At 36.7% G+C, this 24,209-nt stretch overlaps 1 protein-coding gene across 1 annotated transcript; it reads right to left on the bottom strand.

Annotated features, from left to right (window-relative positions):
- Window positions 1–2,596: 2,596 nt before the first annotated feature.
- LOC107860797 (phosphatidate cytidylyltransferase 4, chloroplastic) lies at window positions 2,597–23,717 on the bottom strand. The gene is made up of 7 exons (XM_047394369.1): window positions 23,167–23,717; window positions 16,293–16,594; window positions 13,490–13,680; window positions 12,143–12,267; window positions 11,358–11,491; window positions 10,570–10,685; window positions 2,597–3,125 (listed from the first exon to the last, which is right to left on the bottom strand). The coding sequence occupies exons 1-7, from the start codon at window positions 23,464–23,466 to the stop codon at window positions 3,034–3,036; spliced, it is 1,260 nt and encodes a 419-aa protein (XP_047250325.1). The 5' UTR covers window positions 23,467–23,717; the 3' UTR covers window positions 2,597–3,033.
- Window positions 23,718–24,209: the final 492 nt, after the last annotated feature.

Raw genomic sequence — 24,209 nt, 5'->3', positions numbered from 1 at the left:
CATGATAAACCTCCATTCTTGTCAGCCTGCAAAATATCCAAAACAGATGTAAATTATTTTTTAATTTAGAGAATTCAATTGTAACTCTTTCGATACATAAAGTTTCGCTCTAATTGGTAGCACTAGACTATGCCTTGATAGTTTGTTTCACGTTGTAACTTTGTGTTTTCTTTCTTTAAAAAAAATGAATTTAAAAAAAAAACAAAAACATTATGGTTAGTTAGATATTGTTTGCAATCCATTATTTCATTTGATAGTCCGCTTTAGAAGAACGCATTCTTTCCTTTCCACATATATTTCTTTTTGTGTTTTACTACTACTATTACTACTATATACCAAAACCCTAAAGCAAGCACTCATGATCTTTTTTTTTTTTTTTTAAAATTTTATTTCTCATCTGATCGATACTCGCAATAGAGTTCGACTAATCTGGATTCGCGCCGAGTAGGATTTCATTCGGAGGAAAATGCTTCCTACTAAGAACTTTTCTATATCCAAAGCTCTAACTCGAAACCTCTAATTAAGAGAGGAGCAGCCCAATCCGCTGCACTACATCCTTTGGTGTTACTCCTCATCCTTTTTTCTTGTTAATAAAAGCTACATACATATATTGTAGGTCCCTTGACAGCAACACAACATCACCCCTATTAGCATATAGGCTAATAGCTCTTTAGCTAGTTGATTGGATGGGTCATTTGAAAAGGAAAACAAAGAAACATCACTTTAATGTCTCTCTTGAAGTTGAAGATTCATATAATATTAGTAGGTTATTTTGGGTGGCCAAAAATTTGAATTTGTGTGGATTGAGTTTGGGGTTACTCCATTTGCATGGTGCCGTCTTTTCTTTAATCTCCACTACTTTCCTCCTCTTATCAATATTTAGTCAACTATGATATATATAGTAGTATGTCCTTTTGCTTTGTTGAGCTTTTTTGTCTCAATCTCTTCCTCTAGTGTTATTGTCAACTTGATCGCTAATACTTCCACCAGTTTAAAAAGAATGATCTATTTTAATTTGAGAAAATACTCTATTACTTCCTGAACTATATCCAAAATGGTTGTGACACACCTCAACTTAAAGAGGGTCTTATTAACCCCCGTGAACTGATTAAAAGTGTAATTTTGACACCCTTAGTGCCTACATGGCACACACATGTGCCTACATGGACACTTCAATGTGTTGTGCCACGTATGTGTCACATAGACACTAAGGGTGTCAAAATTACACTTTTAATTAGTTCAGGGGAAATAGAACCCCCTTTAAGTTGAAGTGTGTCTCTACCCTTTTGGGTATAGTTCAGGGGATAATAGGGTATTATCTCATTACGAAGTTTAAGAGAATAAAAAATTTTTTTGAATCTTGTGGTTCAAAATGTTCTTTAATCTTGTAATCTTAAACATGTCATACGGAAAATTGAAACTGAAGTATTGTCAAAAAGGAAAGAAGTCATCTTTCTTAAACGGACTAAAAAAGAAAAGTAAGTTATTCTTTCAAAACGGGGAGAGAGTATTAGGTATTTCTCAAATTAGTTTTCTGTTCAAAACATGTGGTTGTTTTCTTCTTTTGTCTCATTTATTAACTCCCAAATTTTCAAGAATCGTCACAAGTGAAGAGTGGAATGAGAAGAAAATACAAGCAAGAATTTATTTTTGGTGAAATTTGAACCGAAATGATCTCTTATAATAACGTAACTAGTTGGGATTTGACTTTAAGAAAATGATGTAGCAAACAATTTTCTCTAGTTTATCTATCTTTACCTATATTACTCCCTTCATTTCAATTTGTTTATCTAGTTTTGATTTGATATGAGATTTAAGAAAATAAAAAAAAATTCTGAATCGTGTGGTCTTAAAGACGTCACTTGGAGAGTTAGAAATAGAGAATTGCCCCTTCAAAAAAAGAATTCATTCTTTTTTTTAAAATAGACTAAAAGGTAAGTAAGACGAATAAACTAAAACGGATTAGAGGGAGTATATTTTATCATTCTTCAATGAAAAGACATATATTAAAATAATATTTGTAATGAGATATAAAAATCGATCTACTTGCATAAGATAGCTATGAAGGATTAAATCAATTCCTTACAAGTTATCTCCACCTTCAAGTCAAAATGATACTATTAATAATTTTATTTGGTAAATACTCTTCAATTGTTGAGTGAATTCGGGTTGGGCCGGGTTAAGTGAATAGGACTAGGCTATTTTTTGTTGTATGGTGGGTTGGTCCATTAAGTGTTGATTCTTAATAAAATACAAATATGGGCCATGCGTACCATGGGCTTAAATTAGAACAAATATGGATTTCCTTTTTCCTTTTGTCTTGTCCATATATTAATATCAACAATGCCCAAAAGAGATTCATAGCTGTTGGCAGCTACCCAAATCTATATATATACATACCTACATGATTAACATTTATTCCGCAATCAATTCAAACCTGATTTTACTTTTGGACAATTGCAGAAACTTTGGCGAAAGGACGACGTACGTATACATACGCAAACTATCCAGGACTGACATTTGATTGTACAATGCCTTTCATCAATTCAATGTAAACTGAAAAAGGTTGTCATTTCAAGATTTTCTAGACTTGAAATATGTTAAATCTTGCCATTTCCATTATTAAGATGCCACAACACCGGTAAATTGTAATTGTATCAACAAAGAAAAGATTGAATAAAGCAAAGATATAAGCCTAATAATTATTGTGACATTTCTATGGAATACGAAACGAATATACACTTGGAGAATCAAACTGATGCAACATTTCTTAAATCAAAACGGGGAGCTACTCAACACTCTCAAAGTGCTGAAACTACTATAAACGTCAGTTCCTTGATCTAGGAATTGGTTATTATATGAATCAGTAGTATCTTGAGGAGTTGCAATGCAACCAGAATCTTTTCTTGTTGAACTTAACTGACCTTCAATCGACCCTCATATGTCGTATGTTTGCTCTAAAGTACTGAGCATGTCACCTTGTGATTGCTCCTAAGTATCTTTTTCCTTCGCATGGAATCCTCACAGGGTTCATCAAACTCCATAAAGTGGTAACAACATTTTCACGAAGGAGTATGCTAATGCACCTGTAAATATGTAGCTATCCACCCTGTCCAGTATTCCTCCTGCAAAACAGGCATTAATTTGTTCAAGAAAGACCCAAGAGATTTTGCCACGAGGCTAAGATAACAATGCTAAAGGATGACCATTTCGAATTGGGCAAGTGTTTCATAAGAATCTAGTATAGTTCTAATAAGATGAGAAAGTTACTAAAGCAAAAAAGACCTAGAAAGTAGTAGGTTTTCATTGATTGGACAAACTCCCGGGATTGTTATGCTCAAGTTTGATAGCTCAACATATGTCAACAGTTTTTTTAGTCTTAACCTATGTTGCTCGAACTCTTCAATGATGTCAACGGGTGCGTATCGGATTCGCCAAAGCTAGTGTATTTTTGGACAATCCGACACGGGTGCAGCATCGAAAGTGAAGAGTCCGCGCAATTTAGGTCTTAACTACTCTTTTTCGGCCATGCAGAACCAAGAGTTTCAGTTACTGGGTCGATGAAGTGACAATAAGACCATCCAGAAACTCTTTTATTTTCCCGCCATTTAGTCCTGTTTAACAATTTAAATGGAAACTGATAAATAAAGAAAACCAATACTCTATTCACGACACATTAGTGCATCAGAGATACTTCATGGCTGAATTTGTCTGCACTGGTTCTTGGGCTCAGCCAACCCAAAGACACTCTTACATGGTGTGATATTGTCCGCTTTGAGCCAAACCTGCACGATTTTCCCCAACACCTTATATGTAGCTTCCATGGGGGACTTTTTTCCGGACACCCAACAATCTCCGCGCAAACTAAGTTCCAAGGGTCATCGAGATTCACTGAGTGTCACCCACATCGTTTTGAGTATTTTATGACAATCGAGGCCCAGAAATAACTCCTTCTGCGTCCATCTCCAAGCCCGTAAGGGTGTAAAGCAAATCGAGCCTCACACTCCAGCATTCTGACACATTCCCATACTCATCCCGTCGAACTTGGGCTTTGCTACCCCGTTGTTGGGATCAGTCAGCCCAAAGATACTTACATGTATGTGATATTGACTGCTTTGGGCCAATCCCACACGATTTTTTCCAAAAGGCCTTACACCATTAAGAGATCTTACATCTTATATGTAGCTTCCCAGTTTCTTTCAGCTACCAATGTGAGACTTTTGTTTGGACACCCAACATAGACTTCTATAATCATGCATCATCCTTCCATTCCCAAAACTTCGGAATATTATCTCACAGAACTAATCTACTTAGAAATTACCTCTGAAAAATCCAAAAAATAATGGTTCATATGACATTTATTCCACTGTCTACAATATAATGTTACCTCGTCATTGGGAAAGATATCCTATCAAATTTCAAAATTTTTATTTGTCATCCATATTTGATATTTAGAGATTCAACAACTCCGCTGTAAACAAATCAAACACAATTTCTTTTTATAATAGAACATTTATCTTCTCTCTTTCAGCTACCCATAAATATTATTTTTTCCCCTTCTACTAAAGCACAGCACAAGAAGAAAAAACAAATACAACAACATACCCAGTGTATTCCCACTACACCCACATAGTGAGGACTGGGGAGGGTAGAGTGTACGTAGGCCATACCACTACCTCAGGTGTTGTTTCCGATAGACCCCCGGCTTAAGATAGATAACAGTATAACAAACACAAAACATGAATGCATATAAACTAATACAGTATGCAAAATAAACACAAAACATGAATGCATATAAACTAATACAGTATGCAAAATAAACTAACACCGCTAGCTAATACAAGAAACAATACAGCCACAAGATAATACTATAAACTATCTATACGAAATTATAGACAAAGAAAATCCAGACACAAACAAAGTACTCTCCCCTACCGTTACCAACGCACTCCTACCCCCCCAACCCTCTACCCTAATCCGCGTCCTCCACATCTTCCTATCAAGAGTCATGTCCTCGTAAGCTATAACTGCTCCATATCATGCCTAATCACCTCTCTTCAATATTTCTTCGACCTATCTCTACCCTACCTGAAACCATCCATGGCCAGTGTCTCACACCTCCGTATTAGAGCATCCGAGCCCCTCCTCATCACATATCTGAACCAACGTAACCTCACTTCTCACATCTTGTCCTCCACCGAAGTCACTCCCACCTTCTCCCGAATAATCTCATTTCTCACCTTATCTTTCCTGGTAAGGCCACACATTTATCGCAATATCCTCATCTCCGCCACCTTCAACTTTTGGATGTGGGAGCTCTTAACTGTCCAACACTCCACTCCATACAACATAGCCGGTTGGACTACCACTTTGTAGAACTTACCTTTAAGATTCGGAAGCACTTTCATAACACATAAGACTCTCAAAGCGAGCCTCCATTTCAACCACCCTGTACCAATACAGTGCGTGACATCCTCGTCAATCTTACCATTCCACTGAATTATAGACCCCAAATACTTGGAACTCTCCCTCTTCCGAATGGCCTGAGAATCCAGCTTCACTACCACGTCAGTCTCCTACGACACATCACTAAATTTACATTCCAAGTAATCCGTCTTGGTCCTCCTCAACTGAAATCCTTTAGATTCAAGGGTTAGTTTACAAATCTCTAACTTATCATTAACTACTCCACAAATCTCGTCAACTAGTACCACGTCATCAAAAAATAACATACACCAAGCCAACTCCCCTTGAATACATCGCGTCAAAACATCCATCACCAAGGCAAATAAAAATGGGCTAACAGTCTTAGAGGGAAATGAATTAACACCAGAGATCATAAACCACGAGGTAAATGAACTAATAGAGGGACTCCTTTGTGATCAAGGAAAGACCAGACTACATTCTTTTGGCCCAAAATTGGAGAAACTAAAGTTCAACTTGAAAGAAAGGAACAAACTCATATGATAGTCTATTGAAGAAGAAATATTAGACTGAGAAGTTATAGAGCATTCATAGAAGGCTTAAGTCATCGATAGAACCCTAAACTTGTTTCAAAATTGCACTTGGACCCCTAGACTAAGACTGACATCTATTGAACACCTATACTATGTAGAAAATTGTCCCTATTAGGCACTTTCAGATATTCAGCAAAAATTGTGAAGTGTGTACCACACTTGTGGTGACATGGCAAAAATGACCAATTAAAAAGTGCCATGTGGTATTGAAGGCCCAAATGATTATTAAAAAGTAATTATATTTTTTTTCTTTTTTTAAAAAGAAACAATTCTTTTAAATATATTTAACTAATTTTAATTAAAAAAAATCAAAAACGATCCTTCTTTCTTCACCGTTGACAACATCACAGAATGGAGAAACTCCATTAATGACAAAATCAATAACCAGTCGTCACCATTGAAGAAAACATCAAAGAATGGAGAAACTCCATTAAGCACAAAATGAGTAACCATTCTTCACCATTATCAACAATATCAAAGATGTGAGGAAAAAATTTCTTTCTTTTTTCACAAAATCAGTTAATTAATTAAGAAATATTTTTTTTCATTTATTAAAACTAAAAAAAAGAAATTGCTAAGAATTTTTTTTTTTTAAAAAAGGTTACATCAAGGGGGGGGGGTGAAGTAGACGACGACGAGGGTGGGGGGGGGGGGGGTGCTTTTATTTTAAAAAAAAAAATTAAGAAATTATTATTAAATATTGTATTAATAAACAATTTAAGTTTAATCCCCACTAAGTGGGAATACACTGGGTTTGTTGTTGTTGTTGAAACAATTTAAGTTTAAATTTTTAATAAAAATAAAAGTAACAAATAAATTTGTACTTAATCACGCTCCTCAGGAAAGTGTAACACACTTTCCTTGCCACATCAACAATTTGTGCCTAATAGGTATACATTTTGAATAATTTAGGTGTTCAATAGGTACCAGTTTTAGTTGAGGGGTCCAAGTGAAATTTCGAAACAAGTTTTAAGGGGTTATCGATGACTTAAGCCATCATAGAATAAAGAGGACTGACAGATATCTAAAGAGGATATTGGAAAGAAACAAGAGTTGCAGTAGAAACTTCACGATATCCTGGAGACAAAAAGGTTAGTTGTCTATGGTTACACCGTGGAAAACAATGAAACTTTCAGAGAAAGTATCACATCCCTCTTAGGGGGCACAACCAGGTAGAGAAGCTGAAAGCCGGATCGATAGGGAAAATTTTATAGAGACAAGAAACCAAAGACAGGATTAAAGACTAATACAAAGCTTGTTTCCATGAGACGAACTATCTCAACCAACATTCAATTATGAAGGATTACCAGAGCTATGTGCAGAGAGGAAAGAATGTCTATAACTCCATTTGCCGAGGAAGGAGTGGCGAGAGCCACAATAATAATAAGATAGAACATACAGACGAATTTCACCATGGTTTTTGGAGGTATTAGGTAGTCATTAGAAGACCTGATCAATGTATTGAATTTCTTACACTAATATGAGACTCTTCAGAAGAGTTCCAATACTAAATACATATCATAGAAACTAAAGAGAAATGAGTTCATTAAGCTATAGAGGGACTTCAATATCACTGTCAAAGCTCTACAGGAAGGCAGAAGGCAGTACTTAGCAATTTGATATCTAGAACACTACACATTATACATTTGTTAAAGGTAAGCAGACTACAAATGCAGTCTCGGTTGTTAGTGAGTTCTTAGATGCAAGGACCAAAGGAAAAATTCCTGAAGCTAGACCTTGAGAAGGCATTTTACACTGTCAGTTGGGGATTTCTGAATAAATTCATCACCGACATGGGTTTTAGGAGAAAATGGGTGAATTGAATTAAAATTTGCAACTCTAAAGTCAAGTTTTGTGTGCTTATTTATTGGTGTCAAGAAGGATCCTTTCATTCTTGGAGGAGTTTGAGGTACGGTAACCTTATATTATCATTTCTGTTATTTTGTTGGTGATGGAAGGACTAAGCTGAATGCAGAACACGGCAAAAGATCTACACTGGTTCAACTATGCTTCAACTTGGAATCATCAGTGGTACACTAGTCACAATGACCCACATGTTATACACAGATGACAAACTTACATATTGTGAGGCTAATGAAGTGGAGCTGAGGAATCTTAAAATAGTACTGTTATAAACATCAACCTGAGAAAAGATATCTCTATCTTGTCAATGAGGGATGAAAATACAGCACCTAACAAGCACCTTAGGGCACAAGTTAGTAATATCTTATTACTCTGGAGTCCCCTTACAATTCAAGAAAGGAGCAAGACCCACTTGCAGGATATTATGTGGGAGAAAGTGCAAGGTATTGAGAAACCTAAAGAGATATGAGAAGTTATTACTAACAAAATTCAAAAGGTAGAAGCATTATACACCAGCTGAAGACTCTAAGAATATCTCAACCTTTTTCTTTGGAGTGGAAATAATTAACTCTGTTCGTGAGAGTGCGCTCACATTCCCGGTTTCACACCCGGGCAAAATAGGAGGATTGTGGTAGGTTGACAACCAGCATAAAACTAGCTAATTTATGATGAATCCTCGCATTATAGATTAGCCGATCCCAACATGTTTGGGATTGAGGCATAGTTGTAATTGTAGAGGTTGGTTGGAAATTATTCATGCGACTTTCTTTGATACATCACCAGCTTTCTAGGGCTAACCACTTGAAACATATCCACAGCTAGCTAGTCTACAAACTGTTTCATATGCAACTTGGCAAGCAGTATGTGAACTAGTTAGACTAGTTTAAGGCATGCCTACAGTCAGTAATTCAAGTAGGCTCCAGTTATATTCAGAATTCTTAATTGATCTCAATTACTTTAAAGACATTGGAGTAAATCCATTTTACTTACTAAGGCCTCATTTGTTTGTACAAATACACTTAAACATTCAGACTTCAAACCATTAAGTTCATTTGTTTTTTATTAAGATTTTAGTTCTTAATAGGTCTGAATAGGTTTTAATGATTCAGATCTAAAACCAAGTCTTAATATCAACAACAACAACAACAAACCCAGTATATTCCCACCAAGTGGGGTCTGGGGAGGGTAGAGTGTATGCAGTCCATACCACTACCTCTAAAGAAGTAGAGAGGCTGTTTCCGATAGACCCCCGGCTATAATATCATTATATTAAATTCTTGTATTGGATAATATTCACCACTACTCTATCCATAATCATCAGTCACCACCACTAACCATCTTTGCCACTGCCACCATTGTCAACCACCACCCAACACCACCAATCACTAACCACCTCCACCATTGACAACAAGTATCGCTACCAATCACTATTGTCAACTGCTACCACACCTACCACCTCCATTATATATCCACCGCCACCGCCACCGCCAATGGCACCACCGTCATCAATAACTACCGGCTAATCCCTACAATCAACCAACTCATCTACCAGAACTAGCACCACTGCTAAATAACACTAATACACCATCAACCTCCACACGTTTTTCGGCCACCACCACCACCACCATTGTCACTAGTGTCTCCACCTATACCACCACTTCAACCATTACCATCGCTACAATCTACCTTTACTAACAACCATCTCCACCATCACAGCTAATAACGTCTCCAACTACCACCAAAACATCGTCAGCCATCATGCATTCATTTTTCAGTTATTATAATCAACACCTCCAACTACTAACATCAACCAACTTCACATCACAACCACCACCACCACTATCAATACAATACCAACAATCACAACTATCACCACCAACATTACTAATCAATAACAGCAATCAATGTCATCCGCAACCACCACTACAAACCATCTCCACTATCACTAACAAACATAAATGTTTCTTTTTTCAATCAAATAATAATTTTATTGTACTAAATTACATTTTTTGTAATATATAATTACTTTTTTATTTAAATTATATCTTTTATTATATATGCAAATAAAAAATTTACGCACATACAGATGTTGATCAACAAACAGTCTTAATCACTCAGTTTTCAGATCTAGAGACAATATCTTAATCATTCAGATGTGCATTCAGATTCAGACGTCTGAATCTTAATAAAAACAAATGCAGCCTAAGAGTAAGCAGGTGAATTCATCTCTTTTTGCTAACATTTTGGTGTAAGATGGCTATGTACATGATAGAGATCCAGTGTTAGGTTTCTGTAGTTCGCAGCAAGTATTATAGTTATTGGGTTTCGGTAACTGTACGCACCCCAGAGTCTCCCTTTCATGCACAGTTTCTTCAATCAAATAACCTTATAAAACAGCTACAAGAAAAAGCAGGTGAAATTACCTAAACTGTAATTATACTATTTTTCTCAGAATTATACATATTAACCAATTCATTCAGAATAGAGATGTATTACAGCAAGTACCCCATGTACTTCATAGTAGCGAGACTAGAAATTACCTTAGGATGGCAAATTATTTAATAGATTCAATTTCCGGTGTGCTCATACTTAATGTTTAGGGATAAAACAGTATGCCTACTATGATTTGGCATCACTAGAGAGATCAATCATCTCTGAAAAATACAATAAGAGGTACAGAGGTAGTTACCGTGTCCAGGAATGAGAGATCCTGAGTCCTTCACACCCGCATCACGTTTGATCATCGACTCGGTGAGATCACCAAAGAGAGATCCAAAAAAGTTCAGAAATCCAAAAGCTACAGCACTGAAATGCCGTTAAGACACAAATATCAATTCAGAAAGCCATAATTTCCAAATTTAGAGCTTCATAGGAAAGGCTAAACAATTTTAAGGCTCAAACTGCACCAACCTAAAATGTGAAAACACCCTCAATAAAAGAAGAAGAAAAATGCCTTTATTCTATATCATGTGCAAATAAATGGATGAACCAAATTCCAAACATGAATTATCAAAACAAAAGTTGAAAAAAATAGAACCCCTGATATGTTTTTTAAGCGCTTGGCAACTAAACTGCTAACGAGATGACAAGTTCATATGACTTATAGTATCCCACTACCTGTAAAATATTTCGACTTTTACATGAGTATTCATAATTATATATAGAGTTATAGACTTAAAATTACACTTGGAGAAATGCTATGGAAACAGAGCTTGTGCCAAAAGATGAAAGGACCACTGTATATCATTCCATTTTAAAATTTTCATCAGAAAAAATGCATTAGCTTGCCTCCCTAAAATGGAAAAGAAAAGAAGATAAAGACAATAGCATCAATCAAATCCTAGCCCCCACCCCACCCCACCCCACCCAATCTATGCTCCCTCCAACAAGGAGGATATTCCTTACTGCAACTATAGACATATCTAAGAGTCTAAAACAGATGGCATTGCATAATAACACCATAAAAAAGATTATTACCTTAATGTGGATGTAGGCCAACAGAATGTTTTTGATAACACCACAGAAGTGGCTATACAACCTCCTAAACCTACAAGAGCTCCCTCCCAAGTTTTCTTTGGGCTAATGTCAGTAAGCGGCGTCCGACCAAAAGCCTGAAAGGATTTCAACTCTGTTATTGTGTTACATGATTTCCTTCATAAGCCCAACAAAGAGACATCAGAATTACTTGGATTTGTTCCACTACATAAAAAAGAACATTAGAACTAACAAAAAATCGTTGTACTTCCAGCATGCAATGATTAAACGACAATGAGAGGAACGAGATAAGCAAAGGGGAAACCAAGAGATGCATACTTCTTCATAGAAGCATTATTACATTACTGCGCTTATTTGCTATTATTAGTTTCTAACTTGCTCAAAGGGACAATGTCGTTTCCAGGCAACTGCCAGACAAATCCAAAGAAGGCATATATTCAATATTTAGAATGGATCCAAAATAATGGAGTAATATAAATCTACATGAAATAGCTCATAGTTCCATGTTAAGAAAGCAGATGATTCAAGACAAGCCATTTCAATGTTGTATCAAGTCTATCACATTTCTCATGATACGATGACATCAAAGACGGATTTACTTTTTTGTTTTTTTGAAACTTGTAAATAGATGTACTAACAATTATGATAATGCCAGGTTAAGTTCTGGATTTTTAACAAGAAAAACAGAGTGTCCTTGGAGGATCAGTCTGAGACATCTGAACAAAGATAGAACTGATCTAAAAAAAAAAATCAACAGTGAAAAGTACCTTGCCTCCAATAAAAGAAAATGTATCTGCTGCAATGATACTACTGATTGAAATTAAGGTTGCCACAAGCCCCACGGTCCACTGAGTTGGGCCTCCAAAAATGATAGGCCATGATGCTCCCAGTCCTGTGTAAACCCATTGAAATGCCAATAAAAGTCAGAAGATCAATAGCTGATCAGCTGTTGGAGAAACCAACTGCAAAGAATTTTCAAATGCTACATCAGATATCAAGTTAAAATTCTAAAGAAGGTAGCTTCTAGGCCATCTGGCGCATATCTCAACTACACTAGATACTTGTTACCTCCCGGCTCCCACCAACATAGATAGGCTTAAGATGAGGAGAATGCACCATGTGACACCTCTGCTAGGATTGGAACCTCGGTCCCAAGATTGTCACTCCATCTCTTCAACCGTTGCGCTACCCTTTTGGGGGCTTAGATATCAAGTTAAATTACATCAGTAATAGCTAAATGCATGATTTCTTTTACTTCAAAGTCGTCTTAATTTCACTTAAACAGTAGATGATGGTTTATTTCAGTTCTGTTTAGTATCATGTGACTAAGACATGAGGTATTTACATTAAGGAATCTGCCTTCCCCCTCTATACCACTGTATATTTCTTTTCTTAGATTCAGTCAATATGTTCTTTGATTGCACTTTTTGAGCCGATGGTTTATCAGAAACAGACACAGTCCCACAAAAGGTAATGGTGAGGTATGCGTACATCCTACCCTCCCAAAACCACACCTGTGGCATTACGCTTGATGTGTTGTTGTTGTAGTAGTAGATGATGCTATTCTGTACTTGGACTTGCTCCCCACCCCAAAAAAATAGTATGATATGAAATGTTGATAATAAAACAATTACTCCCTTCCGTTTCAATTTGTTTGCATGGTTTTGACTTGGCACGGAATTTAAGAAAGTAAAGCAGACTTTTGAATCTTGTGGTCTTAGACTAAAGATATGTAGAATGTACCAAAATACCCTTTAATCTTGTGGTTTTAAACATGCCTCATGGAAGTTGGAATTAAAGAGTTGCCAAGAAGGGAAAGAGACAATTTTTTTAAACGGACTAAAAAGGAAAGACAAACAAATTGAAATGGAGGAGAGTATATTTTTGAAGGATGCAATAAGTGGCTAAGTTAAAATTATCAAAAACAACAACTATGCCTCAGTCCCAAACAAATTGGGGTTGGCTATATGGATCCTCATTAACCACGATACTCCGTTATAACTCATCTCATGATGCATTGTGCTCTTACCACGGGACCAAAGAAATGGGGGCTAGTGCATATGTGTATACTTTATAGTTTCTAAGCAATTAGAACAAAGGGCATCGATTCTTACTTGTATTAAGAGCTGGTACCGCCAAACCACATCTCAACTTAACCCAAAAACAAGGGAGATAGCCACAATAGAAGAGCCCAAACATGGCACTAGTAAGTTGAGCAAACCGAGGAAGTCGCCTTTGCATCAGCAGTGCCATTGCAACAACAAAGGCCGCGGAGGTAACAGAAACATCAATCTGACCTAAATATCTGACAGGATTAGAAGCTCAATCAATAAGAAAATCTTCAACTTAACAAATTCCAGAAAATAAATAAATCATAAACAAACAAGAAAGAAATAATAACTAAAACAACTCTTAAGCTATTGCATGCTGCCTTCAAGATTTCTTATCAAGCTACTCCGCATTGAAACCACTGTCTATTTACTTTGGGGGGGAAGAAGGGGGGAGGGGAGAACATAACCTAATTGTGGAAGAAAATCATATCTGGCATTTGGGAAGCATGATTAAAGTATTCTTTCCTTCAACTATATAGCATAGATAATATGAAATGGAAGAATTTCAAATCCATCTAATGTTTATCATATATTTTTTTCCGAAACATAACAGATATATCTATATTTCCACCGCAGAAGATGTCACGCTACATCCCCAGGACAGTTGTCAGAAATAGAAACTGAGAGCTATATCCCCAGGACAGTTGCAAGAAGTAGAAACTGAGTTTAATTTGGCATAAGAAGCATATCCAAAAATAGTGATAGTACGATCAAGAGAATTTCACTTTCTAAGTGCATGGAGAAGACCTACAAGATAACATTCATAGCTCTGTAAAATTTATATCTCTTAACTCTTCTTGAAGTGATAAATGGCACCGTTTCTAACCTAAAGGTAAAGCAAAAGAGATGGACTGTGTAAGTATGCAAGCTCAACAGTGGGCAGGTTCCCGGTTTATATTGAGAAGTATATGTGTCAATTCATAAAACATTGGATCCCAAAAAGAGTAGAAAAAAGGAGGTTCCACCCAACATTGCCCAGAGCATATATCTAATGTCAATTCATAAATGAATGATGGATCAAGTCATCATTTTCTAGCATTATTGGACTATTTTCTGAAGACTGACAAATACAGTAAAACTTATGCATGCCTTTACATAGGATCACAATAAGGAATGCATGGTGGACATTTTGTAAAACGCAAGGTCTTTCCGCTGTGTAAAATCATTGAACCTAATGATAAGAGGACTTTGTGTCGTCCATATGTAATGTCAGAAAATCAAGTTAATTTAGACTTCTTTCAAGATGTCAAGTATATCTCTTTAGGTTCAAAGGGAGAACACAAAATGAGGGATATGATGTACAAGAGAGATTCATGGGGTTCTATTCCTTGATAATTCTGGCATGGGCCAATGAGACAGCAAATTGATTTGTGTTAGTCGTAATTAGCAAAGGATAGGCATTAGAAATCTAACACTACATAACAAGAGTCTCTTAATGAAATGGATTTGGAGATACAACATTGAGAAGCAAGCTTTATGGAGACAGGTCATCAGTTGCAGGTATGAGCAACTGGGACGCTGGGGTACCAAACCAGTAAGAACAATCAAATGTTGTTGAAACTGGAAATCCATCAGGAATCTTCGGAAGAGTTTGTAGCAGACACAGAGTTTCAAGATGGGAAATGGGAGGAGAATTTCATTCTTGAATAAAGACTGGCTTGGTCATGGATATTGAAAGACCTCTTTCCTGATCTATTTATCCTTTCATCTTCACCTAATGCCGCAATAGAAGAAGCTTGGAGCTGAAGGGTTGGACATATATCTCTGAAGGGTTCTCAATGACGGGAAAATCAATAGACTCATTGGATTCCTCAGAATGCTGTAGGGCTTAATAGGATTAAATGAGGAGGACTCTCTTACATGGAAAGGAAGCAGCAGCTCAAACTTCACAGTCATTCAAGCAGACAACTATCAATCATCTATAGGGCAGTCCAGAACCTTTTGGCACTGGAGACAGATTTGGAAGATTAAAGCTTTTTAAAGTTGTCTGTTTTCATGGCTAGTTATAAGAAAAGCTTGCCTCACACAGGAAATTCTTCAGAGGAGAGGCTTTCACCACAGTCCCAAAGAAAAGTTGTCTGTTTTTCACGGCTAGTTATAAGAAAGGCTTGCCTCACACAGGAAATTGGCTTTCATCACGGTCCCAGATTATTTCTATGCCAACAGGAAGGTGAAACCAACGGTCATTTATTTCTACATTTGGCCTAATATGCACCTGGAACAGTATAAGGGGGAAAATATATTAACAAGGAATGGTGGAAGATTGTTCCAGATTGCATATGGTGGACAATTTGGAAGGAGAGGAATGCAAGATGTTTTGAAGGAAAGAGCAGCTCAACCCAGGAAATCAAGTGTACCTCCATTTCTCTTTTTCATTTTTGGCATAAAGAACAGTTTATACATGATGCCGAATCATCGATAGATGTTGTGACTCCTTGTAAGAATTACAGGGTTTTTGTACTATAAATATTAGATACCAGCCCATTTTGGATGTTCATGAATATAACATGTTACCATTCTAAAAAAGAACAAATATTGAATTGGTAACATGAAAGTAAACGACAAAAATATTTTTTGTCCATGCATAAACAATTTTCTTTAAAGCAGTTTAGATAACAATATTGATCCATCAACATACGATAGATCATGCAGGCATGAAATCTTGTTGTTACCGCTCCAGTTTCTAAATATTTGTGGCATGAAACTAATGGCAGAGTCTCTTGTGAGGTTTAAAGTGGTCTACAAGAAAATCAGAAGTATGTTTACTTATTAGAGAAAGAAATTGAAAAAGATGTCAATGACTTACAGTGTGAGTACAGGCATGAGAGCACAGATGACAGAGCAAACTCTTGATACGTATCTGGGTGGAGGAGTCATTCCATCAGCAATTCCACGACTCCTAACCAGTTCAAAGTACTCTCGTGCACCCACATAAACAGCAGCAGCAAGGGCAACAGTGAAAAACCATCCTCCAGCCAATACCACACCTCCGGCTGAAATACCTATACCAAGTCCAAAGACTACCCTTTTCTTCAATTGACTATTTTTCTGCTTAAGTTCAGAAGTGGGAATTTCCCCTGCTGTTGTACTGCTGCATTTGTTAACTTCCTACAACATAATTATCTCAGTGGTTCCAATTAAATCATCTGAAAAGATCTGAACATAATACATGTTGTCTTGAGACAGTGACTCAGATGCTAATCATGGAAGTAGAGACCCCCAGAAGTTAAGCAACGACTTGGATACTTACGTTACCCAAAAGCAAACAACGAATACAGGATCCAAAAGCAAAGGCAAATGGACTACAAACTCACAACTGACACAGCCATAGATACTCAAGAATAAAGAAATGGTTATAGTTTCTCTTTATGGATTATAGAAATTGTTAGAATATGAGTAGAAATAGAAATAGTATACAAAATCTTAATCCTACTTCGAAAAGGATTGTATTGTAGTGTCTATAAATAGGGTGTCAATGTAATTATCTAGACAACAATTCAATAATATTTTTCTCTATTATTTCTCACATGGTATCAAAGAGTTGGTGAGAAAGTGAAGAGAAAACTCAGTCACCGTGCGTCAATTCCGTTGACTGATTTGTGTCTTTTTTTTATTCTGTGGGTTGTGTGAAAAATACAACACCACCAAGAGGATCGGGAGGCTGAGGCAACAAAAACCCGACCAAAAACGCCGAAAAATATCAGCCACGCGCCTGCCAGAGTTCTGAAATTCCGGCGAGATATGTATCACGCGCCGGTGCGTGAGCCAATTTTCGGTCAAATTTTTTGAGTTGTTCTTTTTCTGTTGAAGTCGCCCAGTTATTCCGATCCGACCAATTCCCTTTTTCCCAATTCCGATCGCCGAAACCCTAATTCCGGCGACTTTATTTTTTTCCGGCAAGATTCCTCTTTCCGGTTAGGTTGCCCCTTCATTCCAAGGTTGTCCCTTAAACTATTTCCTGATTCCAGTCTGTTTTCGGCAATCAAATCCAATTTTTCGGTGACTGACAAATTTTTTAGTGACTGAATTCTTTTATTTTTCTCTATTTAATCCTATGATTACATCTGAACCCTTAATGAGGAGATCAGACAATCAAACGTCACATTCCAGGAAGAATCGACGAGGGGGAGGCCGATTTGAAAGATCTTGACCTAGGTGTAGTTGTTGTAAAAGGTTTGGACATACTCGTGATGTATGCTATTCTCAACCTAAGTGTAGTTATTGTAATAGGCTTGGACATACTCGTGGGATATGTTATTCTTTGCATGGTCAACCTTCTAAAAATATTCATGTTGCTCAGTCTAACACCTCAGGTGATCAACGGGTGTATTTATCTGATAAGAAATATCATGAGTATCTTCAGTATCGAGCAAGTAAGCATACATCTCTATCAATAGTCTCAACTGCACAATCTTCAACCTTTGGATCATGGATTGTGGACTCATGTGCTTCTAATCATATTTCTGGTAACATGTCACTTCTGTCTGATATTGTTTATTCACAATCTCTTTCTGTGATTACTTTAGCCAATGGGATTCAAACAAAACCAGAAGGAGTTAGACAAGCCAAACCACTATCTTCTATCACTCTAAAACTCCGTTCTTTATATTCCTGATTGTTCTTTTAATCTTGGATCCGTTAGTCGTTTGACACGTGCCCTTCATTGTAGTATAACTTTTTTTTATGATTCTTTTGTAAAGCAGGACCGTAGTACGGGACAGACGATTGGTACCGGACATGAATCACGAGGCCTTTACCATCTTACCTCTTCTTCAAATTCCTTCACATCATGCTCCGTTACAGACCCACCAGAACTTATTCATAAACGTTTGGGACATCCTAGTCTATCCAAGCTACAGAAGATAGTGCCCAGTTTGTCTAGTTTATCCTCATTAGATTGTGAGTCCTGTCAACTTAGAAAACATACCCGTGCTACATTTTCACGTAGTGTTGAGAGTCGTTCAAAGTCTATTTTCTTATTAGTTCATTCTGATATTTGGGGTCCTAGTACAGACAGTTCACCCTTAGGATTTCGTTACTTTGTTAGTTTCATTGATAGTTTTTCACGGTGCACTTGGGTTTTCCTAATGAAAGATCGTTCTGAGTTATTTCCTATATTCAAAAGTTTTTGTGCCAAAATACAAAATCAGTTTGGTGTTTCCATTCATACTTTTCGTAGTGATAATGCCTTAGAATACTTATCCTCCCAGTTTCAGGAGAATTATTCACCAGACATCATGTCCATACACCCCTCAGCAGAACAGTATAGTAGAAAGGAAAAATAAACATCTAAATAAGACAGCTTGCACTCTTCTTATCGAATCACATGTTCTGTTGCGTTTTTTGGGGAGATGCAGTCCTCGTATCTTGCTATCTCATTAATAAAATGCAATCATCTTCGATTCAGAATCAGGTTCCTCATTCCATACTATTTCCTCAATCACATCTCTACTCTATCCCCCTCGTGTTTTGGGAAGCACTTGTTTTGTTCATAACTTAGCCCTAGAAAAAGATAAATTAACCCCTCGTGCTCTCAAATGTGTCTTTCTTGGTTACTCTAGATTTCAAAAAGGGTATCGCTGCTATTCACCTGATCCGGGTCGCTACCTTATATCCGTCGATATCACATTCTTTGAATCTCAACCTTACTATACATCATCTTGATATCTCTGAGGTTTTACCCATACCTTCAGTCTTACGAACACCAATCTTTGAAGAATATATGGTTACTTCTCCATCTCCAGCTGTAGTGCCACCACTTTTGATTTATCACCGCCGCCCACGTCCAGTATTAGTCCCAGATGATACATGTCATGTGCCTGACGCTTCCCCTACAGCGGACCTGCCTCCTCCTAGCCAATCAGTTGCACTTCAAAAAGGTATAAGATCCACTCGTAATACTAACCCACATTATACTTTCTTGAGTTATCATCATCTGTCATTACCTCATTATGCTTTTGTATCATTTTTGTCCTCAATTTCCATCCCTAAGACTACAGGTGAAGCACTTTCCCATTCAGGATGGAAACAGGCTATGATTGATGAAATATCTGCTTTACATACGAGTGGTACTTGGGAGCTTGTTTTCCTTCGTGCAAGTAAATCTACGGTTGGTTGCCGTTGGGTTTATATAGTCAAAGTTGGTCTAGATGGTCAGGTTGATCGGTCAGGTTGATCGGCTGAAGGCTCGCCTTCTTGCCAAAGGGTATACACAGATATTTAGGCTTGATTATAGTGACACTTCCTCTCCCGTGGCTAAAATAGCATCTATCCATCTTTTTCTCTCTATGGTTGTTGTTCGTCATTGGCCTCTTTATCAGTTGGACATTAAGAATGTTTTTTTGCATGGTGATCTTGAGGAAGAAGTCTATATGGAGCAACCACCTGATTTTGTTGCTCAGGAGAAGTCTAGTAGTTTTGTATGTCGATTGCGCAAGTCACTCTATGGTTTGAAACAATCCCCTCGAACCTGGTTCGGAAAATCTAGCACAGTGATTCAGGAGTTTGACATGATTCGTAGTGGAGCTGATCATTCAGTGTTTTATCGCCATTCTAAACCAAATTTGTGTATTTGTCTGGTTGTTTATGTTGACGATATTGTTATCACCGGCAATGATCAAGAGGATATCACTAACTTGAAGCAACAGCTCTTTCAACATTTCCAGACTAAGGACCTCGGCAAACTGAAATACTTTTTAGGTATTGAGGTTACACAGTCCAGATCAGGCATTGTTAGTTCTCAATGCAAGTATGCTTTAGACATTCTTAGGGAGACAGGAATGATGGGATGTCAACCCATTGACACTCCTATGGATCCAAATGCTAAACTTCTGCCAGGACAAAAGGAGTCACTTAGTGATCCTGGAAGGTATAGGCGATTGGTTGGAAAGTTGAATTATCTCACGGTGACTAGACCTGACATCTCTTTTCCAGTGAGTGTTGTAAGTCAATTTATAACTTCCCCCTTTGATAGTCATAGGGATGCAGTTGTTCGTATTTTGCGATATATAAAGTCATCTCCAGGTAAAGGACTGCTCTTTGAGGATCGAGGTCATGAGCATATCATTGGATATACTGATGCTGATTGGGCAGGATCACCCTCTCATAGACGTTCTACATCCGGATATTGTGTTTTAGTAAGTGGTAATTTGGTGTCTTGGAAGAATAAGAAACAGAGTGTGGTTGCTCGATCAAGTGCCAACGCAGAATATCGAGCAATAGCTGCAGCAACTTGTGAGCTGGTTTGGATCAAACAACTGCTAGAAGAACTAAAATTTAGAGAACCCGATAAGATGGAACTTGTATGTGATAATCAAGCAGCCCTTTATATTGCATCTAATCTTGAGAGGACCAAGCACATAGAGATTGATTGCCACTTTGTCAGGAAAAAAATACTCTCGGGAGATATTGTTACAAAATTTGTGAAGTCAAGTGATCAACTTGCAGATATCTTCACCAAGTCCCTCACCAGTCCTCGTATTAATTACATAACAAGCTATGTACATATGACTTGTATGCACCAGCTTAAAGGGGAGTGTTAGAATATGAGTAGAAATAAGAATAGTATACAAAATCTTAATCCTACTTCGAAAAGGATTGTATTGTAGTGTCTATAAATAGGGTGTCAATGTAATTATGTAGACAACAATTCAATAATATTTTTCTCCATTATTTCTCACAGAAATGATTATAGGCTTATAGATATTTATAGTTTTCTCACCAGAACTCCACACTATCATACCGCGTTCTAATAACAGTTTCCAAGGAAAAGTGAATGTGTATCACATTGCACTTCACCAAGTATCGCACGTGAATTTTTGGAGTACAAAGTCACCAATTGCACTTAGGCTATACACCTTTTGTTTATAATCGACAAATCCCTAATGACCAATGGGGCGCCACTCGAAACTCGGTGGATATAATAGGCCCGTCCCTCTACTCTTACACTTAGGCTTATACACCTACATTAAACATTATACTCCCTCCATTTCAAGAAGAATGACTTATTTGGACTTGGCACGGAGTTTAAGAAAATAAAGAAGACTTTTGAATCTTGTGGTCTTAAATTAAAGTTATGTCAAATGTACCAAAATGCCCTTTAATCTTGTGGTCTTAAACGTGTCATCTTGTGGTCTTAAACGTGTCATGTGGAAAGTTGAAATTAAAGTAAAGCCAAAAAACGGAAAGGGTCATTCTTTTTAAAACAAGCTAAAAAGGAAAGTAGGTCATTTTTTTTTAAACGGTGGTAGGTCATTCTTTTTTAAACGGTGGGAGTACCAGTTTTCAGAATAAACACCTGTTGATTTCCTTTTTTCCCACCTCCACATAGGTTTCTTCCACTCTGTTGCATCCCTCAAGCACTCAAAAGCCTTTAATCCATTTGTTGTTATAATAGATCCCGAAAAATACCCCTCCCCTTCTTGACTGATGAAGAGAATATGGTCCGTAAAAATATAGAAAACTTCTAATATTATTTTTTTTATCAGGTATTACTTTATTGCTACTACTATTCATATCTATTTAACTTATTTTCAAGTGTTATTTTTATTTGGTATAAGATGGCATCAGTTAGGCTTAAATTGATTCATCTAGCTGACTCCCAACATGTTTGGGACTAAGGTGCAGTTGTTTTATACTCCCTCACCTCAGTCTCTCTCTCTCTCCAATGAATAACCCTGGCCTTGGAAGTGTTTCCCTCATCTTTTCTCTTAACAGCAGCTATACACTTCTTTTAATCCTCCAATTATATACATCTTTGATTATCAACTTTCTCCTACTAAAAGCAAAAACTTCAGACTTCTAAGCCCGCTTAAAATAACCGCTCTATTCTCTGCCTCATAACATCATAAGAAATCTTGTCAAAATAACATCAAAAAGAAGTGAAAAAAAGACGAACTTTAATGAAAAAAAGTTCGACGACACTACTAGATAAATTAGGAATCCTATATTAGTTCAAATTCTGCTCCAAAAATTAACTCTCTTCCCAAAAGGACGGCTCTTTAGGAAAGAAAAGCAGGTCATAGCTTATCCAACTACAGACCATTTCCCCTAAACCATATTTCTCCAACGCAACTGCACTCAAAGTCCACTCTAACATTGACGGATTTTCCGGACAATTTTGCTTTGATCATGACAGGCATATATCAAACCAAGATAAGAAAAGCAAATCTTATGAAGCTCCCTAATGTGATTAATTTGATCAATCAACCACCCATACTCATTGGTTACTGCAACAACTAACTTAGAACTAGAGCTAATCCTAAAAGCTGAACTACTTAGTATCATCAAATGAGAAATGACAATTATGTTTCACCTGACAGATAACTCTAGCATGATCTTGCAGAAGTTCACTCGTTTCTTAATCTAAACGAACATATTAAAACTTTTTCTTCTAGCAATTAAAAAAAAAATAGATAAGCCATATCGATAAAAATCAATCAACCAACAATACAGTGTACACTGCAATGCCAAACAAAGCTATGGTCAAATCATTCTATTTACTATTGCACTTACGTCAATGTTCTCTAAATATCATAATTATCCCTACACTTCTGACAAAAATAAAGTTTTTTATTAAATAGGTGAAGGGATTACAACACGGGGAATCGAACTCAGCAACAAGGCAAAACTTCAGAGCTCCACAAAGAGCTAAATTGATACAAGGCATAGATAAATTTTACCTCTTTAGATTCATCGTCGAAAAGGCGGCCCGGTTCAGCACGAGCAACAGCGGTGATAATTCGAGGGTGTTTCAAGAAAACGGATTTGGGTAAACCCGAAATATCTCTAACTCTAGGCCCATCAACAAAGAAGCCAATTCTTGAAATTGAACATCTGAGTCGGGTCAAAGTTAAGGTTCTTGTCGAAGAATGATGAAATTGAGAAGATGTACAAGGAAGGTGATGAGAGTGGCAATTGCAGATGGGGGTGAGGGAGAGTGGAATAAGGTTGAATCTATCGAATTCAATAGAAGAAGCCATAGATGAAATGAGATAATTAATTAAGGCATGTTTGCAGGAAGAGTTGGATGAAATCAAGATTCACCTTTTTTTGATAAAAGAGGATATGTATATGTAAGTGAAGTGATAAAGAGGGGAAAGGTTGGTATTTCAGAACCATGCGCTGCACATAAGAATTAGCCCATCATTCTTTTGTTTTCAACTGCCTTCGTTTCTTTCTTTTTTTAATATGTTTGTTTGTTTCTCAGGATCCGGATAAATATTGAACTTTGGATTAATTTGAATTGGAAAAAATTTACACGCATTTCATGTATGTATCAAGTCAATACATACATATCATGTTACTTAATTATGATTAATTAATATGTATTTTACTTAATTTAATTACATAACTATGAAAAAAATATTAATTTGAAGTATACAATGTGTGCGTATAAGTTTTTGCCATTTGAATTTGTATCTACATAATTTTTTTTATTTTGTATTGATCAAATTTAAGATCTTTAAATAAGAAATTAGGAAATTGAACCGTCAAATCACACTCCATACTAATATAGCCTTTGGTTCTTCATCACTTTCCTTTTCTACATTTTTTTTTTAAGTATTAAAAGGTTGTAGGATAAGATATCGTACTTGAAATACAAGTTTAATGATTCAAGGCTGGAGGATGAGATGGTAATGAAATTGAATTCCCAATTGATTTGTAAGAGGGATAGTTTTAAGTATTTTTGGTCTATGATTCAGGAAAATAAAGAGATTGATGT

Source organism: Capsicum annuum, chromosome 8 (genome assembly GCF_002878395.1).
Source record: "Capsicum annuum cultivar UCD-10X-F1 chromosome 8, UCD10Xv1.1, whole genome shotgun sequence".
NCBI classification, from domain to species: domain Eukaryota; kingdom Viridiplantae; phylum Streptophyta; class Magnoliopsida; order Solanales; family Solanaceae; genus Capsicum; species Capsicum annuum.
This window is presented reverse-complemented; position numbering and strand designations above follow the sequence as displayed.

Coding starts and splice junctions, on each gene's coding strand:
- LOC107860797 (XM_047394369.1), bottom strand. CDS start 23,466: ATGGCTTCTTCTATTGAATTCGATAGATTCAACCTTATTCCACTCTCC. Junction 11,492..12,142: donor TTTCTTTTATTGGAGGCAAG/GTACTTTTCACT, acceptor AAATCCTTTCAG/GCTTTTGGTCGGACGCCGCT. Junction 10,686..11,357: donor TGGCCTACATCCACATTAAG/GTAATAATCTTT, acceptor ACGGCATTTCAG/TGCTGTAGCTTTTGGATTTC.